We start from the raw sequence: 22,267 nt of genomic DNA, 5'->3' as shown, positions 1-22,267 counted from the left end.
CCTCTCCTTGAGTTAAATGATTGAGTTTGACCTTTCTCCTGTACTTTCTGCCGTTCTCTGAGTATGGCAGTGCAAATTTTACCTCCAAGCTACCAGTTTGACGTTGACCAGTTACGGTTGAAAGTACAGGAGAAAGGTAAAACTCAAGGAGAGGTGTATTTAACTCAAGGAGAGGTGTAAAATAAACTTATTTCCAAAAATGGGACAGTATCACTTTAAGTTCCAGTCAATTTACACTTATGAACCTACATATGAGAGTATGGTAAAACCAGACTAGCTTGGTGGTCTTCTGCTTTGCGATGGGTTGAATTGACATGGATATATCCCACATTTGGGTCCACATTTCTGATAAACCAGACAAATGTTGCTGTTCTGATGTCTCACTTGCAGTAGTTACTCAACCCACCTCCGATGATAACTTAACTCATTTAGGAGAGCTGGCCTTATGAGAACACACTACTGAATGAGTTCACAGTCAGTGATAGAAAACTAGAAAAAGTGACAGTACTCTGGTATGTGGTATGTGTGTTCTGTGCCTCTCTTAAAATCACATTAATACATTAATACAGTGTATTGTTGTCAATGTATCATTAATACAGGCCAATGACTCTGACACACCATGTTCTCTCTCCTTGTTCTAAAACCGAGTGGAAGAAGCCCAACATATTTGTTTATTCTTTTATTTAAAAAAAACACACCAAGATTCACCAATAAGTGATACAGATCCAATATTGAAAAATACACCATCTGTCATGAAAGGGGAAAGTTGTTAGCTTGTTAGCTGGCCACTACATGCTAGAAGACATCTGAACAACTAGGAACACTCAACATGTAAAAAAAGCACATCATGGATAGGTACGTACATACAAAGTAACAGAAACCCTGAATCATTATTGGTATACATAAAAAATTATATCTTTTTCTTCATCTGTCAATATTTTTTTGACTAAGGAATTAGGTAGGCCTAGGCTACTCCAAAAATGTGGCCTACTGACTAACTCAAATAAGAGTCAGTCACACCTCCTGAGTCCTAACAGAAAAGTACTTGAGCTTCATCCATTCTTGAAAAACAATGAATCAGAGCTCTTCTGTTATCAGGTTTACTTGCTTACTTTGAGTTAACGTGTCCGAATAACTGATTAAACCTACTTGTGCCGCCTTCCCTTGACATTGGAGAATGCAACCACCACAGTTGCTATGAGCTGATTTATACGTTGCAATGTGTACCACAGTTTGATAGTCGAGTTTGTAAACTGAGTGAAGTATGACGAACCTGAGGGAAAAGACAGATAGATTGACTGATTGATTGATTTGATTGATTGTGCTACAGTGGTCAACAGTGGTGTCTGGAAGCTACATTTGTCTGCATAATACATAGTAAAATAAAATAGAGATTGTATATCAAAAGATATTTAAAACTCTTCTCAAAAGATTATGGCACTTTATTCAGACTAAAGAATACTTTTTAACCCTGGTGTAATGTCCTTTGTTCATGTCTCTGTCTGTACCCTTTTCTTCACAAGATTCTGAAGAAGGTCGATTTTACTGTATTGTGTGTGATGAATCACTGTGCTTTACAAAAGAATCATGGTTTATACAGAGTTGAAAATGCTTGTACATGTTTGTAAACTTTTGCTGGAAGAACTGTTTTTGTTCATCGCTTTCCCTTTCAGTACGTTCACACACACACACACACACACACACACACACACACACACACACACACACACACACACACACACACACACACACACACACACACACACACACACACACACACACACACACACACACACACATACACACACACATACACAAAGACGTTTCACATTTCATGACTGAGTCAGTTAAGGTCAAAGTACACTCCATGCTGTCTTGCTCTTGCTTCCATCTGTGTCATGTGTGACTTCTCATCGAAACAGAACATGGATCGTTTGCCTCACAGGAACAGTTGGGTTGAGCACATACTATATGTGAAAGCAACTATATTTCTCTGTTCTGGTTCAAAACAAAACATTCCAGATTGATTGGATGGGGTGATCTCAGCTGCTATTCAATTGAACTCTAGAATGGTTCATTTACAGTGTAAAACTTTACAGTGTCTTGAATCAAAGTCTTTGAAACATGTATTGTCTGTCACACAGGAACAGTTTGGTTGGTATATGTGAAAACAACAATCATCCTCTGTTCTGGTTCAAAACAATCAATTCCAGATTGGTTGGATGGGGTGATCTCAGCTCCATTTCAATCGGCCTCAAGAGCGGTTAGTTTACAGTGCGCTTGTTTGCCCATTTGTTCCGTTCCAAAAATGTTCGACGTTTGAACACAAAATGATCCCACAGCAATGGCAAGATTTTTACTGCGGGGGGTGCTGTGGCGCAGCACCCTAAGCCCCCCCCATCTGCGCTTGCATGCCCATGGGGACACAGGTTCGAGTCACATCCCAATCCTACCCCGTCTCTGTCTCCCACTGATTTCCTGTCTCCATCTTCTACTGTCCTGTCTGAATTAAGGCTAAAATGCCCCAAAAAAATATTTTAAAAAGTTATACTGTATGTAGGCCTGTCAGTTCAGGGTTTGTAGCGGAACAAAAACAGCAGTAAAAGCAACCTATGAGGGCACTGCGTTGGCCTATGAGGGCACAGCGTTGGACTATGAGGGGCGGGCAAAGCGTTGTCCTATGAGGGTACAGCGTTGGCTTTGTTGAAGAGTCTGCTGTGCCAGTAGTCTGGGTTGTCAAAGGACTGATCTCCCGTCTGCTCCTCCGCCGCGACTCCCGCCCGCACCGTCACGTACGGGCTGACCTCTGCAAGGGGCCGAGCCTCTGGTCCTTCCCCTGCCCTAGGCGTCACTCCTCCCTCCACCTCCCCCTTCACCTCCCTCTCCCTCTCCTCCTCCTCCAGCTCCTCCTCACTCTGGATGTTCTGGTACTCCACATCTCCAGCTGCGGTACCGCCGACGCCCTGACACTCCATCTCCTCGTACTCGCACGAGTCCCCTTTTTGTAGCCCTCCTCTGGACCCTCGCGCCGGAGCTAGCCCTGCTCCTCCTCCTCCTCCTCCTCGTTGTCCTCCTCCTCCTCGTTGTCCTCCTCCCGTGATCCTCTGCTTCAGCCGGGGCTGCTGCCTGTTCATGTACAGGTAGTCTTCCCCTCTTCCCCCTTCCTCTCCATCATCCTCCTCCGTGTCAGGGCTCGGGGTGGCGGCCGATATTGGTGTGAGCTCCATCCCAGGGCCTCCTCCTCCTCCCACGTCTGGGAAGGTGAACTTGAAGGGCTTAACGGGGCTGACGCTGGCCTGCTTCTTCCTCCTGCCGGTGTTGCGCACGTCCATGAGCTCGTACTCCACCGGGTGGCGCTGTTCTTCCCCGGGCTCCACGTACTCCCCGTCGCGGCTGTAGTAGCGCTCGGGGAAGGGGGCGGTGTCTCGAGGGGTCGTGTCCTCGTCCTCACTGCGGCTCTGCTCGTCGGTAGAGAACTGGGACACGGCGCCGCTGCTCTCGGAGTCTCCGATGGAGGAGCGCTTGGTGGAGCTGTGGTAGGGGTGGGGCTGGGGCTGCTGGTGGTGGCGGGAGCTCGGAGAGGAGTAGCTGCTGTCGGACGGGATGCGGCCGCGACGCTTCTGAGGAGAGCGGCCAGAGAAGCTCTGCTTGTTCATGTATTCGTAGTCCTCCCTGGAGCACAGCAGCGGGTCTGAGGGAAAGAGTGAAGAAGAGTGTGATAAATCTTTAGTACTTTTTTACATTTACAAAGAAAAACATTTTTTATATATATTTTTTTTATCATTTTTAGCGCTTTTCTGCCTTTATTCCGACAGGATAGTGGAAGGGACACAGGAAACAAGTGGGGAGAGAGAGATGGGGAAGGATAGGCAGATGACCCGGACTGAGTGTAACTCAGTGCCCTACTGTTAGGCCACGGCAGGGCCAAAAAAAATCTTTTTTGTTTTGTTTTTAAAAAGAAGAAATAATACTGCACAAAACACGTAGTAATTGATTTGTTTCATGATCAAGGATCAACAATTTGACATCCATGAAGAAGAATACATGATAGTCTTCAACCTCTTACCCTCTTACCCTCTATTGCCATCACAGTATCATAGCATAATGTATAAATAAAAACTATAATATATTTATTTTAGTACGAATCTGGCTAAACAAACACAAAACAAACGCACACACACACACACACACACTGATAAATCCCACCCCCAACACTGTATCGTGATTGCACATTTTACTTGCACTAATTCAAAACACACACACACGCACACACACACACACACACACACACTGCACTGACTTAAAAGAGCACACACACACACACACACACACACACACACACACACACACACACACACACACACACACACACACACACACACACACACACACACACACACACACACACACACACACACACACTACACTGACTTAAAAGAGCACACACACACACACACACACACACACACACACACACACACACACACACACACACACACACACACACACACACACACACACACACACACACGCACACCCTGAACTAACTCAAAACAAAGGCGCACACACACACGTTACTGCTGCTTCATGCCTGATACTTGAATGACTGTACTGGAAAACCAGCTACAAACTATTTGTAGATATTGCACATCACAAATTAATTACTTACTTAATATTTATTATTATTTCACAATGTTACTATCACTATGTCAGAATCGTCAAAATAGGACATAACTGGAAATGCACAACACTACCTCTTTTTGTAGAGGTACTCTAGGTGTAATGTATGCTTACTTGTCTATGTCAAATTGTCTATGTCGACACCTAAAGTCTATGTCTATGTCTGCATGAGAAAGTAAGAAACATAATTTCAAATTCTATGTATGACCACTGCATGTAAAGAAATTGACAATAAAGCCGACTTGACTTGACTTGGCTAAATGAAAGTCACCTCTCTCAGGGCTGTCCATGAGGCCCGGTAGCACGTATCCGTTCTGGTCGTCCTCGCCGTCCGTCTTGGGGGAGGGCGTGTCGGGCGCCAGCGGGTCCTGCAGCCCGTACAGGCTGTCTCTCTGGGACATGTAGGCGCTGTCTTCGCGCCTACGCGTCCTCCGCAGGCTGCCTACGAAGGCTGTGTCCTCCGCCAGGTCCCCGTCCACCATGGTGCCGCGGCCCTCCGAGCTCTCGGACATGGTGCGCGCCGAGTTGAGACGCGCGCGGGACGACCACCCCGCCTACCGCGTGCCGAGAGGGACAAAATTAGAAATGGCTACAGTATTCTACATTTGGCAACTGAATGATTACTATGAAGCTTTTGAAGCAAATCATACAATGATATTTAAATTTGAGGCTGACATGGATGTCTCAATGTTAATTGTTATTTTTGTTCTAATGTGCACTCCTTCACAGAAGGTAAACAAAAAACATCCATTCAAGATTCTTGAATGCATCAGTTAATGCTTCCATGATTCCCACACCACAAGACATGGCGATGCTGGCTGGCTGGTGTACAGAATAGATCCTCATTGTAAAAGCAGACACTAGAAATACGTAATTAACTACTGTTGTATGTATTAACAACAGTAGTTAATTACATATTTCTAGTGTCTGCTTTTACAATGAGGATCTATTCTGTACACCAGCCAGTCACCTGGGGTGAGGCACAGCATGCTGCTCAAGACAGGTCCAGGTGGAGGCAGATCGTTGAAGCCTTATGTCCCATCAGGGACGAAGAGGATTAAGTAAGTAAGTAAGTATGTAACTAAACATGAACTGGCACGTACTTGGCTATGGCTGTCTGCTCCCCCATGGGGGGTCATGGGCAGGTAACCAGGGGGGCTTGGTCCAACCTGAAGTGAGAGGGAGAGAGAGAGAGAGAGAGAGAGAGAGAGAGAGAGAGAGAGAGAGAGAGATGAACAGAACATCTACAGCAATGTATTGCATATCACTGTAACTCCGATGTCATAAACTCTAAATACAGTACACAGCTGTTATCCATAATGTTGAGTACTGGTACGTTAGGTGTTGTGGTATGTTTACAGTTGAAACGCTTTAAACCTTCAAAGAGTTTCTTCAAAGGTAAAGATGAAAATGTTTAAGTCGTTCCCCAAGTTGGGATAATAATGCCTCGGAGATCTCCCAGTTTTAGTTTTTATTTTATGTTATATGTTATGTAAAGCGTCTTTGAGTGCCATGAAAAGCGCTATATAAAACTAATGTATTATTATTATTATTATTATTTGAATGCTTGAGGCCGATATGTTGTATCCAGAAAGGAGCAATCTTCTGAGTCCTAAAAGCACCAATGAAAGGACATCATTAAAACATCATTAATGCACGCCGTACCTCCTGTGGCACGCTCTAACAGTCATTGAAAAGTTAACAACCATACTACTACACTACTATTATAACACAGGGCCTTTAGTAATGCACTATGACTTGGTCATTGCCATTCTGGTAACAGCAACTTTATAACGGCGTGTCTTCACGGGTTAAAGTCCCCTTTCACCTATAAAAAGGGGTTTTGTCCGAAATGCTCACCCTGAGGCTCTCGGTGCGTGAGCGGGACAGGCTCCTGGATGCTGACTGGTACATGGGGGGCCGTAGCATCTCGTCATCTGAGATCTCCTCCTCTGGGTCGTCCAGTCCAACCTTCAGCACGTCCATCTCCGTCCCTACCTGGCAGATCTCAATGTCATCGGCGTCCAGCAGAGTGTGGTCCCCCTGCAGGCCAGGAAGATAAGTGCATATATCACAGCGCTGGGTGAGTCATAAGTCTTTCTTGTTGGCCAAAGAGGTATTCATTTTTATTTAATGTTATGCATACATCACCTATATAGTCATGCTGATAAGTGAGATGCTTTGAATCTCATAATCATATATGTATATAATTCACTTTGTACGACTCACTTTTCTAGTATAATTCTTATTTAAAACATAATATGTACTAATGTAAGAGGCATTCTATTCATTCTATTGGGTCTGAATTGTTAAGTCTGTTGCCGTTGCACTGATGTCCCAAAAAGTCATGCGAGTGACAAATCGTGGCAAAATCGGGCAACAAGTTGCGCAGTGTAAACCCGGCTTATATGGTTGAGGTTACTGAGACTGACTGTTCGTATTAGGCTGTCGTGTAGATAGGTCTGGGCTGTCAAGCAGTTCAGGACTGCGACCTGTCCTACCTTTATAACCAGGTAGCGAGCAGGATCTCGTGCCATTCGTGTAAAGTCATTGGCCAGTTCTTTGAAAGTGGGTCGCACATTTTCATCAATCATCCAACCTGTCGCAACAGAAAAGAGTTTTTTTTTTAAAGGCTGTCACAGACATGCATTTTCATAGCCTACAGATTGACAACATAGGCCTACAGCATATACTGTAGGTCCCATTCATCAAAGAGAGACAAATATGAATGCAGTGTAAACTTACATTTGACCATGACCATGTAGACATCTATGGTGCAGATTTGAGGCTGGGGCAGCCGTTCGCCCTTCTCCAGGATGTCCTGCACCTGCTGTGGCCGCACGGAGGAGTACGGCTCCGCCCCGTATGACATCATCTCCCACACGGTCACACCTGTCAGTCAGACACATTGCATAATTCTTTACTCAAGCAAGAATATTTATGGAGCTGTATTATGCATGCAGTGATGGAGGGAGCATATTAGTTCAATGAGAAACACCAAGTTGCCATAGTAGGGTAGGGTGCCATCTTGGAATGGCACACCTTACATAATCAAGAGCATAAACGAACAGAAAACCTTTTATAAACTCTCTCTCTCGCTCTATCTCTTGCTTGCTCTCTCTCTCTTTCTCTCTCTCTCTCTCACACACACGCACACGCACACGCACACACAGGTAGGCTACTTACCATAGCTCCAGACATCACTTTGATGGGTATAGCGACGGAATAAAATACTCTCCAAGGCCATCCATTTAATAGGAGTCTGAAAACACAGAAAATTATCTTTAAAATATTTTACTCGAATTTTCAAAGGGCTACATTGGCATCTCCGTTCATTCATTGAAACAGATATCATAAAGTGAATGATATACTCCTTCCTTCCAATAGGAGAGAGAGGCGGGGTAGGGATGGCAAATGACTCAGGCTGGATTCGAACCCTGGGTGCAACCCTTGGACATGCCAACCCAAATGTGGGGGGCTTAGCACGCTGCGCCACAGCGCCCCCCAGGGCCTGCTGTTTGTATGACTACTATTTGGCATCTACAGTAAAGTGGCATCTGAAGTAAAACATTGCTAGTGGAGTGTACCTTGGTGTCGTTGTAGAAGTACTTCTTATCGTCAGGGAAGAGGAGGTCTGCGATGCCATAGTCTGCGATCTGGACCTGGTTGTCGCTCTTCAGAAGAACATTCCGAGCAGCCAAGTTCCGGTGCACCATCCGTTGCTCCTCCAGGTAATACATACCCTGGAACAAACCACAACAACCACAATGAACACGACGTCAACACAAACAGCAACCCCAACAAACAATACGTCAACACAAAGAGCAACCCCAACAAACAATACGTCAACACAAACAAGACAGAAATGAAATGCTGAGGAGAAACGTCTACAGCAAATCAGGAACGATCTCTTTCACCCTTCCATTTTTATTGGAAAAGATGATCTTGGAAAAAACACAAATCACTCTCTATCACTTACTCACGCGCGCGCGCACGCACACACACACACACACACACACACACACACACACACACACACACACACACACACACACACACACACACACACACACACACACACACACACACACACACACACACACACACACACCGGCGTGTACAATCGATCCCAGTCGAGGTAAGGTGGACTGGACATGGCTTCTAAACCTCAACATTGTCCAGACTAGAGCAATAACTCAAAGTGTATGTAAATGAAGAGACGTTCAGTTCGTTCAACTCCAGACTGAATAAAGTTGAACTGAAGATGAAATTGAGTCAGATATGTTTACCTTGGCGATCTGCACACACCAGTTGAGCAGCCTCTGTGGGTTGAGGTTCTCCTGCTGGTGTCTGATGTGCTCCAATAGGGAGCCGTGGGGGCTGAGCTGGGTGACCAGCTGCAGACTGGCACCCGGGCAGATGCCCAAGAGCCGCACGATACACGGGTGCTCCAGACTGCCCATCGCCAACATGTGCTGTGGGAGCAGGGCGAAAGGGCTCTTTTAGTTTAATAAAACAGATGCAAACCATTATTAGCCAGGCCGTGCCCTCCTAGTGACGCAACACCTTCAGCATTTCTACTAGTCAGATCAAGAGCAATGCAAGTTTCTAATACCACTTCTCAAATAGTGTTTATATTCATTAGAACCAGCTAAGTATAAATGTGGGCATGAGTAGGCCTAATTCAATTTTGTTGGCACGAGTTTATGTATTAATCTGACTATGCGTGATGAAGCCATCATTGTGTATGGTGTTGGATAAAACGTTTCAGGTGTCATTTCAGCAACCAGTGTTGAGAGCAAATCTCTCTCTTCAGCTGATAAGGATTATTAATAATGTGTTTTCTACTGAGAGATTCAATGTGTCCAGACGTACATCGGTGACCTCGTGGAAGCTCTGTCTGCCGGTGCGGTCGTTAATGGTCTTGATGGCCACCGGCAGCTTCACCGTGTCCCCCTCTGGGATCCAGATACCCTGCAGGAGGACAGAGGACAAGGACAGGAAAGGGTTCAACTTAAAGCAACATTAAGCAGTTTTCTCATTCAAGTATCACCCCCACACAGAACCACAAACCAGCACAGAACTCTGTACTTCCTATCTCTAGTTCAATTGCATGTGTTGCATGTATTGCTTGTATGTTTTAGTGTATGTTTTTAGTACAGCACTTTCTCTCAGTTAAGAAGTTCTTGCAAATGCAAATTGGAATGTAGATCTAACAGCCGTGTCCAGGTTATCAAATATTCTTTAGGATCTTGCTTTTCACCTTATGCACAGAGCCAAACACGCCCGTGCCCAGCAGTGTGATCTTGCGTAGCTCCGAGGTCTTCAGCACACGAGCGAGCACCTTGGCCCCCTTCTCCCCCGGCTCCAGAGGGTCAAAACTCTGCAGAGAAGGGTTATAGGGAACCACCAGAAACACCGTCAAGTAGGAAAGTTACATTTTATTTAACCTTGAAGAAATGCTGTCTGGTTCAATCAATTGTCAGGTTCTAATCAGGTCAAATTCAAGGTTGAAAGGATTGTAAGCATTGAAAGTGAGAGGAATTGGGATATTTGGGATTTATCGTCAATATGTTTACATTTAAATTTTAACTTTTCAGTAAGTAAGTCAGTATGCCCTTTATTATCCCACAATGGGGAAAATCATTTCTTGCAGCAGTAACATACATACAGATGTGCAAAAAGCAAACGGCACACATACAGACATGGGACCAAGAAGATTAAAAAGTATATAAAATAGATCAAAATAGAGATTTTTTTTTTTTAAAAGGAGATATTTCTGTTAAAAACAAGTACATTAGTGAAAAGTGCATTGGTAAAAAAGTGGTTGGTGGTTGGTGTTTGGTGTTGCCCAGGATTGATGACAATTTTGACATCATTCTCCTGTCCCCCACCTCTTCCACAGTGTCAAGGCTGCAGCCCAGAACAGAGCCAGCCTTCCTCACCAGTTTATTGAGTCTCTTTGCCTCGGCTGCTGTGATGCTGCTGCCCGAGCACACCACCCCATAGACCACAACATTTCTTTACATTTCCGGTGCTGGTCATACAAAGAATTGTATTGTGTACTAACATACACACACACCTCTCCTCTCTCGAGGTATCTCCTCTCGGCTCGCTTGCGTCGGATGGCAACTTTGCGTCGGTAAACGATGACCATCAGGAAGACCGACAGGGCCACCACCGCACTGGCTATGGCACCCAGCACTATACCAATCACCGGCAGACTGTAGAAAAGACACATAATATAAAATGATTATAATATAATATAATGTAATGTAATGTAATTTAATTTAATTTAATTTAATTTAATTTAATTTAATTTAATTTAATTGCAAGCTCATATGTCACAAAGCACCTTGTGTAACACACTTGTCCCTAATTGTGCAAATGTACAGTAAATATAGAAATATGCCCATGTCCAAATGTGTTATTTGCATATGCTGATATACTGTATGGGATATGTGTTGTTTTTTTCTATGTGTTTGTTACTGGACAACTTACATTTCCTAAAAGACCAATAACCAATCTCTACTCAATAATCCATCTCTAACCCATCTCTACTCCACTTTATTATTTTGTCTTGGCTGCAATGAGTTTTACCACAATTTGCTTCACCTCCACCTCAAGCCACCACCACAAGGGGGCAGCAACTCACCTGGATCCGGATCGTGCGAGTCCCATGCAGTCTCCCTGCTTTGGGCCGGTGCATCTGAAACACATAACAGCAGCCACAGGCATAGATTGCTCAGCGTTGGCATCCATGATGAGTAAACATGCTCCATTCGCAGTACAAGTCTGACTCATCTCACTGCTCTATTTTATTCTCCTCTCCAGCTCTAGTAAAGATGTGTTTTGTTGGAGCTACCATTGCTATGGCAGAACACGGTTATCATTTGTAGTTTACTGTATGTTTGGGTTTCACGCTCTCATCTAAGCCATCCCTGTTTAAAACTTTAATCAATATGTCTGTTAGGATTCTAATTCATGCTGGTAAATTAACACACTAAATAATAGTCGTAAAAGTCGTAATTAATAGTAAAAAATAAAATAGACATCTACTAGTATATCTTAAAATGTCATACACTACATGGTACATTACCTATATAATTTAAAATAATAACAATGAAACCGCTCATTTCTGTTACCCCTGGGTGCAGTTGGTGTGGCATGGTTCACAGCTCCTGCGGTTGCTGATGTACTTGAAGACGATGTGGCCGTTTTTACCCATCACCCCCTTGGGGCAGGTGGACACACAGTGCGGACCGTCCTTCAGGCTGGCACACACCACACACTCATGAGCACCCTACACACACATATAGCGAGAGAAGGAGAGAAAGAGAGACAGAGAGAGAGAGAGACAGAGAGAGAGACAGAGACAGAGAGAGAGAGAGAGAGAGAGAGAGAGAGAGAGAGAGAGAGAGAGAGAGAGAGAGAGAGAGACAGAGAGAGAGAGATGTGTTTGTCAGCAATACAGATGAATAATGTGTAGGCCTCCAGCACATTTTGTATTACGAGAGTTCAACACAAACCACTTCCTTCATTCATCATTCCGTCATCATTTGAGTTTCTTGATATCTGTACCCATGCCTGTCCTCCCAACACAATCCACATGCTTTTCTAGTCATTAAATAGATTCCAAATAACATCGGTACTCTTTTCTGCCAAAACAAAATTACAATACGGTCCCACTTTGACTTTTGCTGCAAATAAGCTCCTATGCCAAGTCTCCCGCGTCAGCATAGCTATTACAGTGGTGCTCATATGTTTACATACCCCAGCAGAATAAACGCTTTCTCTGCGATTTCTCACAAAATATGAAGGATTACACAAAACCTTTTTTTTCACTCATGGCTAGTGACTGGCTTAAGATATTTATTAGCAATATTCTGTGTTTACTCTTTCAAAAGCATGATCACAACCCAAACTACCCAAATGACCCTGTTCAAAAGTTTACATACCCTAGTTTCTGATGCTGAATATGGCCCTGTTTAACATCAGGGACCGCTCTAAATTGTTTGTGGTAGTTGTGGATAACTCAGATGACAAAACAGCACATTCTTCCTGGCAGAATGGTTGTTTCCTATAATATCTTTGGGTGTCTTGCTGAAACCTCACATTTGAGGTTTCCCCTGAGTGGCTCAATGATGTTGAGATCAGGAGAGTGAGATGGTCGCTCAAAAACCTTCATTTTATTCTTTCTGAAGCTAATGACAGGTTGATTTGGCTTTCTGTGTCGAAATATTGTCATGTTGGCACCGTTGGAATTTCAATTCAGAAATGCAATATGAGGAGTTTGGTTGGAATCAAGCCAATGGGCAAGGGAATCATTGCATTGCAATGATCATTGCAAGGGAAATTGTTCAGGAGGCATAGGACAACCAAAAAATAACTTCAGGTGAAATATAGGACAACATGAAAAAATGTTGGCACTTGAGGAAAGATGGGCTGTTGGGGGTTGCCAGGAGAAAGCCATTACCACAAAAATGCAAACATGTTATTTTGCATATGATACACCAAATAGCACAGTGAGAAGCATCAAAATGCCTGTGACAAAGTCATTTGGAAAAATGAGATCAATATGGACCTTTTTTAGGCCACTATTAACAGTACCATTTGGAGAACAGTCAATGGAGCCTATGATGAAAGTTACACCATACCCTTCTGTGAAACATGGTCATGGACCACTGATTTCATGGGGACATTTGAGTTACAAATGCATTATACTTTTGATCCATACTCGCAGAATGATGAATACATTGCCCTGTGAAAAATACTGGAGGAAACTTGACACACATCAGCCTCGAAACTGCACATGGTCCATTGTTTGGACATGCCAACATGACAATATTTCAACACAGAAAGCCAAATCAACCCGTCACTAGCTTCAGAAAGAATAAAATGAAGTTTTTGAGCGACCGTCTCACTCTCCTGATCTCAACATCATTGAGCCATTCAGGGGAAACCTCAAATGTGAGGTTCCAGCAAGACACCCAAAAATATTATAGGAAACAACCATTCTGCCAGGAAGAATGTGCTGTTCTGTCATCCGAGAACATTAATTGCCTTATCCACAACTACCACAAACAATTTAGAGCGATCCCTGATGTTAAACAGGGCCATATTCAGCATCAGAAACTAGGGTATGTAAACTTTTGAACAGGGTCATTTGGGTAGTTTGGGTTGTGATCATGCTTTTGAAAGAGTAAACACAGAATATTGCTAATAAATATCTTAAGCTAGTCACTAGCAATGAGTGAAAAAAAGGTTTTGTGTAATCCTTCATATTTTGTGAGAAATCGCGAAGAAAGCGTTTATTCTGCTGGGGTATGTAAACATATGAGCACAACTGTATATACCAACCGATCAATTCCATTGTAGTCAAACCAGGAAATGTCCCCAAGTTCACATGAAAAACGACCTTGAGGAAGCAGTCATGCAGGAAAAACTGTGTATTTTTTTTCTTACCGAGCCAGTGCATGTGGGCTGTCCTTCCTGAACTTGACATTCTGAATGACATGGCTTACACTCACGATTAGGCCCCACAAACTCACGACTCTCACTGCAGGAGAGAGAGAGAGAGAGAGAGAGAGAGAGAGAGAGAGAGAGAGAGAGAGAGATGGTAAAAAGAAAAAATAGAAGAAAGAAAGAAAGAAAGAAAGAAAGAACGAGAGAGAGAGAAAAAAGAAAGAGGTATAACATAATAAGAATGTACAGTATTTACATAATTCCAACACAACATACATGAAGAGAAGTACAGTAGTTGTAAACCAGTGCTGAAAACTCACCCGTAGAGAGACCTGCATGAGTCCACACACTCTCCGTCTCTGCTGAAGTTTCGACAGGACAAACACTGGTCGGGTCCCGGGCCCCAGCAGCCCTCCGACGAGCACAGGGGGTCGCACACAAACCCGTCCTTAACTAGCGAAGAAACATATAAAATATGATAAAGTTATCATTTCGCACACAAACCCGTCCTTAATTATCCAAAAAAAATATTATAAGTATAACAAAGTTATCATTTCGCACACAAACCCGTCCTCATCTAGCGAAGAAATATATGAGTATAACAAATGTATCATTCCGCACCCGTCCTTAACTAGCGGAGAAACATAAGTAGGCCTATAACAAAGTTATCATTTCACACACAAACCCATCCTTAACTATTGGGAAAAAACACATTACGTATAATAAAATTATCATGTCACACACAAACCCATCCACAACTATCGCAAAACATGTGAAGTATAATAATTATGTTTCATAAACAAACTCATCCGCATCTAACAGAAAAAAGCATATGAAGTATAGCAACCCTAAATATGTTTTCTATGGAGACATGCAAGAAATGTACGAGCAAAACCTATCTAACCCTCTATTTCGTAAACTCTGAACTACAGTGCACCGATGTGTTCTGCATTCATGAAGCACAATGACTAACAGGATAAAATAGTTGCCATTGATAATGCACAAGTACAACGCAAAACAAACAATATGTGCCACTAGGACTCCTGATTTATTAGTCCATACATCACTGAGGTGCTTGCTGCTTTCATTTGTACCACAGCCGTTACTGGCTTCAGGCATGAAAGCCTCAGGTGAATGAAGTAACGCACACACGCACGCACACACACACACACACACACACACACACACACACACACACACACACACACACACACACACACACACACACACACACACACACACACACACACACACACACACACCTCTTCACCACTGCTCCTCCTCCTACTCACCGCACTCTCTGATTGGCCGGTTGTCCTTGATGTCCAGGTTCTTGTGTCGGCGTTGGCTGCGGTGTCCGCTGAGGATGCGCGTCCAGTCGATGGTGTTGTAGTAGCACAGCTGCTTGTTGCCAGTGATGTACACGCTGCCGTCGTTGATCTGGCGCAGCGAGCGCAGGCCCAGCGACGTCACATGGGGAAGCTTCATCACCAGCAGAGCATAACCCCTGAGGAAGAGGAGGAGGAGGAGGAGGAGGAGAAGGAAGAGGAGGAGGAGGAAGAGGAGGAGGAGGAGGAGGAGGAAGAGGAGGAGGAGGAAGAGGAAGAGGAGGAGGTGGAAGAGGAGGAGGAGGAGGAGGAGGAAGAGGATGAGGAAGAGGTGGAAGTGGAGGAGGAAGAGGAGGAGGAGGAACAAGAGGAGGAGGAGGAGGTGGAGGAAGACGAGGAGGAGGTGGAGGAAGAGGAGGAAGAGGAGAAGGAGGAAGCAGGAGGAGGAAGTGGATGAGGAGGAAGAGGAGGAGGAAAAAGAGGAGATGGAGGTGAAGGTGGAGGCGAGGAGGAAGAGGAGGAGGAGGGGAGGGGTAGGAGGAGGTGGAAGAGGAGGAGGTGGGGGAGGAAGAAGAGGAGGAGGAGGAAGAGGAGGAGAAAGAAGGAGGTGGAGGAGGAAGAGGTGGGGAGAGGAGGAAGAGGAGGAGGTGAAGGAGTTGATGGAGGAGAAGGAGGAGGAGAAGAAGGTGGAGGAGGAGGTGGAGGAGAAGGAGGTGGGGGGGAGAAAAAAAATACCCAGGTGAAATAAGTTCCGGCAGCTGCAGAACATTTAAAACACAGGTCATGGAGGCCATTAGAACAATTCTAAACACATGCACAAAGTAACGCACACACACACACACACACACACACACACACACACACACACACACACACACACACACACACACACACACACACACACACACACACACACACACACACACACACACACACACACACACACACACACACTACAACTCTATTAGCACTTACTACAAACAATGTGAATTCACACGCCCTTAAATCAAACATAGTGCAGTGGTACACTTGGCAACCCCCCCAATATTATTGTACTGTCCAGGAGGTCAGTGGGTTTAGCTGGGGTGACATGCAGATAACACTTAGTGCTAGTGCTAAACAGCGGCAAGGGGAACACGGAGCACTTTTAGGCAGTGATGGGCAACTTGTATTGAGAAGATTTACAATTCAGTGCCACATATTCTAAAGGGGCAAACGCACATAATCACTGAACCGTACCATAAACTGGCACCCCTCCTGAAGGGTACCATTTTACAGTGCGGTTTGGTACACTTTATTGGGTACGGTTCAGTAAGTTTTGTCATGGAAACGCACACAATATCAAACCAAAGTAGACCGTACCATGCTGTAGTGCTTGGTGGAAACAGGTCTTAAATGACCTGCCCGATACAACAAGGTGATTGATAATTAGGGCAATTGGAATTGGACAGGTAAAAGCAGGACATTTGGAATATGTGGCACTGGACTAGGGCTGGGCAGTTCTGGAAAAAATGCATATCACGGTTTTCTTGATGAAAATTAATATCACGGTTCTCTGCACGATTTTTTTTCATAAGCGGCAATCTTCCCCCACATCTCAAAGTTTCTGAAGAAAATGCTGAAATTAAATTTAAAAATGAGATAAAATCCTGAATGTTAATTAATCACCATTTCTATTTTAATCACTTTTTTGGAATAAAAACCTTCTCTCATCAAAAAGTGAAACTTGTGTAGGTGAAAACCGTTATCACGTTTTTTTTAAACGGTATTATCGCCCAGCCCTACACTGGACTGCAACTAATAAATCCAGACGGCCCATCACTACTGTTACACTAGGCCAGTGGTTCCTGGACCTTTTCAGTGGGGCATGGGCCATTTTTTGTCAATTAATATTACTAGATTTTCCATTAATAGCTTGTAATATTGCTAGAAATCCACAGGACAACAAACACATCAACTAACCATACAAGTTAATACTGATACTAACCAAATTATAGAGTTATATTAGCTGTTAGCCGTTAACCTGGGGGATTTCCCATTTTTGTGTCTCCACATACTCCACGACCCAACTAGGGACCCCGTCCCGACCCCCAGTTTGTGAACCACTGAACTAGGATACTATATGTGGTGAATAAAATGAATGCATACTATATGTGTTGAATAAAATGAATGCATACTATATGTGGTGAATAAAATGAGTGCATACTATACCTTCTGGAGCTAACTCCTCTGTTGGTGCGGGACGACAGTGGTGGGGTGACAGGGGTGAGATTGATGGGATGAGGTGGGGTGGGGGGTGGTGGTGTTAGAGAGAGTGAGAGGTGGGGGTGGGGGTGGAGGAGGTGAAATGGATGAAGAGGTGAACAGTGAAGAGGAGGGAGTGATAACACTGAATGAGTAAGGTGCATGTGCAGCAGAGGCAACAGAGGATGTCAGACAATGGCAATTAGTATATAATTACATCATTAGCGTTAGAGTGCGCGAACAGACGGATAATTATACATCATGCAACCAAAACAGTTTCTGTGTACCCTCTAGTCTATATAATCGTCTTCGATAAAACGTTCGGTGGTAGTTAGGGGTGATTGTTTTCCAGGGCAATTACAACATTTTCACATTCACATATTAATTAACATTAGTAGGACTGTTAGCAGTTATAATATTACAGATAATCATGAAGGGTTGAACAGCTTCAGAAAGGTGGTGGGGGTGGTAGTTACCTAATAATGATAATAATAATAATAATAATAATAATAATAATAATAATAATAATAATAATAATAATAATAACAATTATAATAATAATAATAATAATAATAATAATAATAATAATAATAATAGATTGGTTTTATACAGTATACTGAGTATAGCGCTTTTCTTGGTACTCTTGGCCGCTTTACCTGAAGAGTGTTCGTCCCTGTATGGTCTCCAGGTTGGAGAAGACAGACAGGTTGCGCATCTCTTTCGGCCATGACTGCACACTCAAGATGTCTGCAAAGCAAATACAAGAGAAGACCGGTCAAAAACATCCACCACGGCACACAGACAACAAAGACACTGCATGGAACTACTTTGTACACTACATTGGAAAACCTCAATAGGCACTGCCTGCAAGAGCTACCCATGAGTACATAGAAACACTACAAAGACACGGACCATCAGATATGCAGACAGGTAGATATCTTTAAAGGCAGTATATATAAATATATAAACAAACACAGTGACCACCATATTCACCTGTGATTTCTCTGACTGTGCTGAAGATTTTCAGTTTCTCTGGGTCGAGTGGAGGGATATTCCTATACGGGTCACTGTAATTAACAGAATAATAAAGAAACAATCAGTAACATATTATATATACAAATTGGGCTTTCAGAATCAGCAGTGGACGAGTGTGACATTACAGAACAGCGAAAAACCTTTCAGGTGTTTGTAGTAAAACACTGCACCACACAACCTATACTGTAGCAGGACCTTGATGTAACACTACGCCACACTGCCTGTCATTACGATTATAAATGCAAAGTGTTGAAACGTGTGAATGAAGGAAAAAAATAATTTAATTTTCGCTGACCCTTCAATGCCAGTGACCAGGAAATGCAGGCTGCCCTGTATCTTGGTGCAGTTGATGAAGCTGTCAATGTTATTGGCATCCACCGTTTGTCTGGAATCAGAGCCGCCTCCGGTACCCTGACATGCTGAACACAGAAATGAGAGAAATCAGCACATCTTCTTCTTTGCTATAAACATACTTGTATGTGTCCATATACACTGACAGAATGTTGAAATGTGTGTGTGTGTGTGTGTGTGTGTGTGTGTGTGTGTGTGTGTGTGTGTGTGTGTGTGTGTGTGTGTGTGTGTGTGTGTGTGTGTGTGTGTGTGTGTGTGTGTGTGTGTGTGTGTGTGTGTGTGTGTGTGTGTGTGTGTGTGTCTGTCAGACTTACCTTTTGGACATAGTCCCTCACAGCGCTCACACCTCTTCGTCCCCTCCTTGTCCACCTCTGTCTTGTCTGGAGGACAACGACTCACACAAGAACTACCATCAACCAGGAAGTTGGCTGAGGAAATGACAATGTATAGGAGAGAGAGAGAGAGAGAGAGAGAGAGAGAGAGAGAGAGAGAGAGAGAGAGAGAGAGAGAGAGAGAGAGAGAGAGAGAGAGACAGACAGACAGACAGACAGACAAAGAGAGACAGACAGATAGACAGATAGACAGACAGACAGACATACAGATAGACGAAGAGAGAGATAGAGAACGATTGTGTGTATCAGAGAGGGATGGAGGAGGGGGGGGGGTAGAAAAGTTGATTATTACTCACAACAGTCAAATGAACATTTAAATGTCAACCATACCAGTCAGACCTTGTATGCTTAAATGTCAGCACAATAAGCCACCAGGACAGTTAGAACAATTAAGAGTAATCCTATGATGCAAGGCTTTCACACGCCCATGCACTTTGACAAATACCCGCACGCGCCTGTAGCACTGTGTGTGTGTGTGTGTGTGTGTGTGTGTGTGTGTGTGTGTGTGTGTGTGTGTGTGTGTGTGTGTGTGTGTGTGTGTGTGTGTGTGTGTGTGTGTGTGTGTGTGTGTGTGTGTGTGTGTGTGTGTGTGTGTGTGTGTGTGTGTGTGTGTGTGTGTGTATGTGTGTGCGCCGTGTGTGTATACTGTGTGTTTATTTGTCTCAGTAGTTGTTTAGGCTTGTTATGTTCCTGTTAGGAATTTGCTGTTACGAAAACAACAATGGCCAAGTCACAAAGTAACATGATGGTGTAATAATAAATTGTGTGAGGTCATGGTAGTATAGTACTAGCCTGGTCCTGACCATCCCATAATATTACCATTTCATTTCGTATTCATGGTCTGGAGGTTGTTTGATATGACGCAATTGCAGGAAGCGGGAAGGAAACTTTCGGAAAAATCCGGATAAATTGTTGAAAAAACATGTCTGACGTCTATCTTTGGCGATGTAGGACTGTTTAACAGACATGTCTGACAGAACATCCTACCGTAGGATAAAATTACAATGTAGGACCGTTTGTCAGACCACCGGTCAAATCCTGCTGATCAACATCGCTCCACAGAAAACATTTATCAGACGTAGTGCGGAGCAAAGTCTCTTAGCGGAAGTACGTAGGATGGTGCGCGAGGCTAGTACAGTACTAAGGTAGCTGAAGTCTCTTCAAGGACTAATACAGCTCTCCTCTACACTGTAAAACATTGCAAGCCAGTTAAACGTAAAAAGGTAAGTCGCCCTGCTGCCATAAATTTGTAAGTAATCTCAACTCAAGGCTTAAGGCCAGACTAGGAGCGGTGTGTTCTACTCTGCCTTTCACACCGACAGCGTCGGCATGCACGGCCAGTCCTCTTCAAAATACCATGCCGCTCCCGCCCGACTACCGTCGTGTTGGTGTGGAAGGACAGATCTGTTTCCATGTATTTTCTTCACTGCCGGTAAAAACAGATCTGTTTCCATGTATTTTCGCCACGGCCGGTAAAAATCGATTCCGTTCCCCCCTGCTTCCCCGCTCTGGTCTGAAATAGGCCTAACTAAATTCTCAGTGAACTTACAAACTTAAGTCAGCAGGGACATTTACGTTTTAACGTTTAACTGGCAGCAACGTTTTTTATATCTATATATATATATATATATATATTTTGGGGGCTTTTGGGGCCTTTAATTGTGACAGGAGAGTTAGATGGATAGGAGAGCATGTGGGGAGAGAGATGGTGAAGGGTCGGAAAACGACGCGAGCCGGAATCAATCCCGGGTTGCGTAACTGGCTGCAATTTTTTACAGTGTAGTGGAATTGTGTGCATTATGAAGGTACACTGTATGCACAAGGCTGGGGTGTATTTCCACGTTAGCTACTTTGTTGTTTGCAATGCAATTTCCCATTGACAACTACCCAAGTTGCTAACTGGTTAACAACTATGCTTTCGAGAAACGCAGCCCTGGACAGGGATGCTGTCACTTACTGGGACACTGGGAGACGCAGATGGATCCGTACTGGTACTTGGCGTTGGGGTTGGGCTCCATCTTGTACTTCTCCTTGTTGTAGATGAAGGCCTGCGGGCACTGGGAGACGCAGGAGCCCGAGTTGTTGAAGTTTCGACACGCCTAAAGGTAGACAGCGCAAAACAACAAGCACACACCACAACCGCACACACACACACACACACATACATGCACACAGACACAGAGACACACACACACACACACACACACACACACACACACACACACACACACACACACACACACACACACACACACATTCATGCATGCACACAGACACACAAAAGCTCACACACACACACACACACACACGCATGCATACACACACGCATGCATACAAACACGTGAGCACGCAGGAAAACAGTGCACACATGATTTCTTCACGCGCAATATGGAGGAACATGTGGAAATGATGAGCTTGATGTTTGTCTTATGATGTTTCTGAAGCGACAAAGGCAGGTGGGTATAGTGTTTTGGCCTTTTTAGCCCTTTATTTGGACATGAGAGTGGGGAGGATCGGGACATGACCTCGGGTCGGAATCGAATCCCAGTCCCCAGCGTGTATTGGTATGGCACCTAATAAGCCCAGTGACCTCAGGAACTTTCCCAAGTGTCAGTGTTGACGTAGTAGTAAGGGCACTTTGCATTTGTAGGGCAGCGTAGCCCTTTGGGTAGATCACTGTGCTCAGTGTGCTGTGCGCATAATAGCCGACTATGTATTTATGTGTTGTAAGTACAGTACAATAGCCACAAGGTACGGTAGGTCTTTATTGTT

The 22,267-nt window shown here is 44.0% G+C and overlaps 1 protein-coding gene across 2 annotated transcripts in view; it reads right to left on the bottom strand.

Moving 5' to 3' along the window:
* Positions 1 to 1,749: 1,749 nt before the first annotated feature.
* erbb3a (erb-b2 receptor tyrosine kinase 3a) overlaps positions 1,750 to 22,267 on the bottom strand; it is a 43,973-nt gene continuing 23,455 nt past the window's right edge. Inside the window, exons 7-29 of one of the 2 annotated variants that reach the window (XM_063215289.1) lie at positions 21,453 to 21,594; positions 19,418 to 19,531; positions 19,048 to 19,171; positions 18,711 to 18,784; positions 18,374 to 18,464; positions 17,685 to 17,702; positions 15,438 to 15,652; positions 14,466 to 14,598; positions 14,146 to 14,239; positions 11,826 to 11,983; positions 11,336 to 11,389; positions 10,763 to 10,904; positions 9,944 to 10,063; positions 9,556 to 9,654; positions 8,970 to 9,155; positions 8,268 to 8,423; positions 7,867 to 7,942; positions 7,426 to 7,572; positions 7,182 to 7,279; positions 6,541 to 6,723; positions 5,784 to 5,849; positions 4,952 to 5,234; positions 1,750 to 3,691 (exon numbers count right to left, since the gene is read on the bottom strand). In XM_063215289.1, the coding sequence (XP_063071359.1) occupies positions 2,679 to 3,691; positions 4,952 to 5,234; positions 5,784 to 5,849; positions 6,541 to 6,723; positions 7,182 to 7,279; positions 7,426 to 7,572; positions 7,867 to 7,942; positions 8,268 to 8,423; positions 8,970 to 9,155; positions 9,556 to 9,654; positions 9,944 to 10,063; positions 10,763 to 10,904; positions 11,336 to 11,389; positions 11,826 to 11,983; positions 14,146 to 14,239; positions 14,466 to 14,598; positions 15,438 to 15,652; positions 17,685 to 17,702; positions 18,374 to 18,464; positions 18,711 to 18,784; positions 19,048 to 19,171; positions 19,418 to 19,531; positions 21,453 to 21,594 (3,786 nt within the window). In that variant the 3' untranslated portion in view covers positions 1,750 to 2,678. The remainder of the gene's footprint in view (positions 3,692 to 4,951; positions 5,235 to 5,783; positions 5,850 to 6,540; positions 6,724 to 7,181; positions 7,280 to 7,425; positions 7,573 to 7,866; positions 7,943 to 8,267; positions 8,424 to 8,969; positions 9,156 to 9,555; positions 9,655 to 9,943; positions 10,064 to 10,762; positions 10,905 to 11,335; positions 11,390 to 11,825; positions 11,984 to 14,145; positions 14,240 to 14,465; positions 14,599 to 15,437; positions 15,653 to 17,684; positions 17,703 to 18,373; positions 18,465 to 18,710; positions 18,785 to 19,047; positions 19,172 to 19,417; positions 19,532 to 21,452; positions 21,595 to 22,267) is intronic. The other variant, XM_063215290.1, reaches the window with a different exon arrangement.

The sequence above is a fragment of the Engraulis encrasicolus genome, chromosome 14 (assembly GCF_034702125.1).
Source record: "Engraulis encrasicolus isolate BLACKSEA-1 chromosome 14, IST_EnEncr_1.0, whole genome shotgun sequence".
NCBI lineage: Eukaryota > Metazoa > Chordata > Actinopteri > Clupeiformes > Engraulidae > Engraulis > Engraulis encrasicolus.
This window is presented reverse-complemented; position numbering and strand designations above follow the sequence as displayed.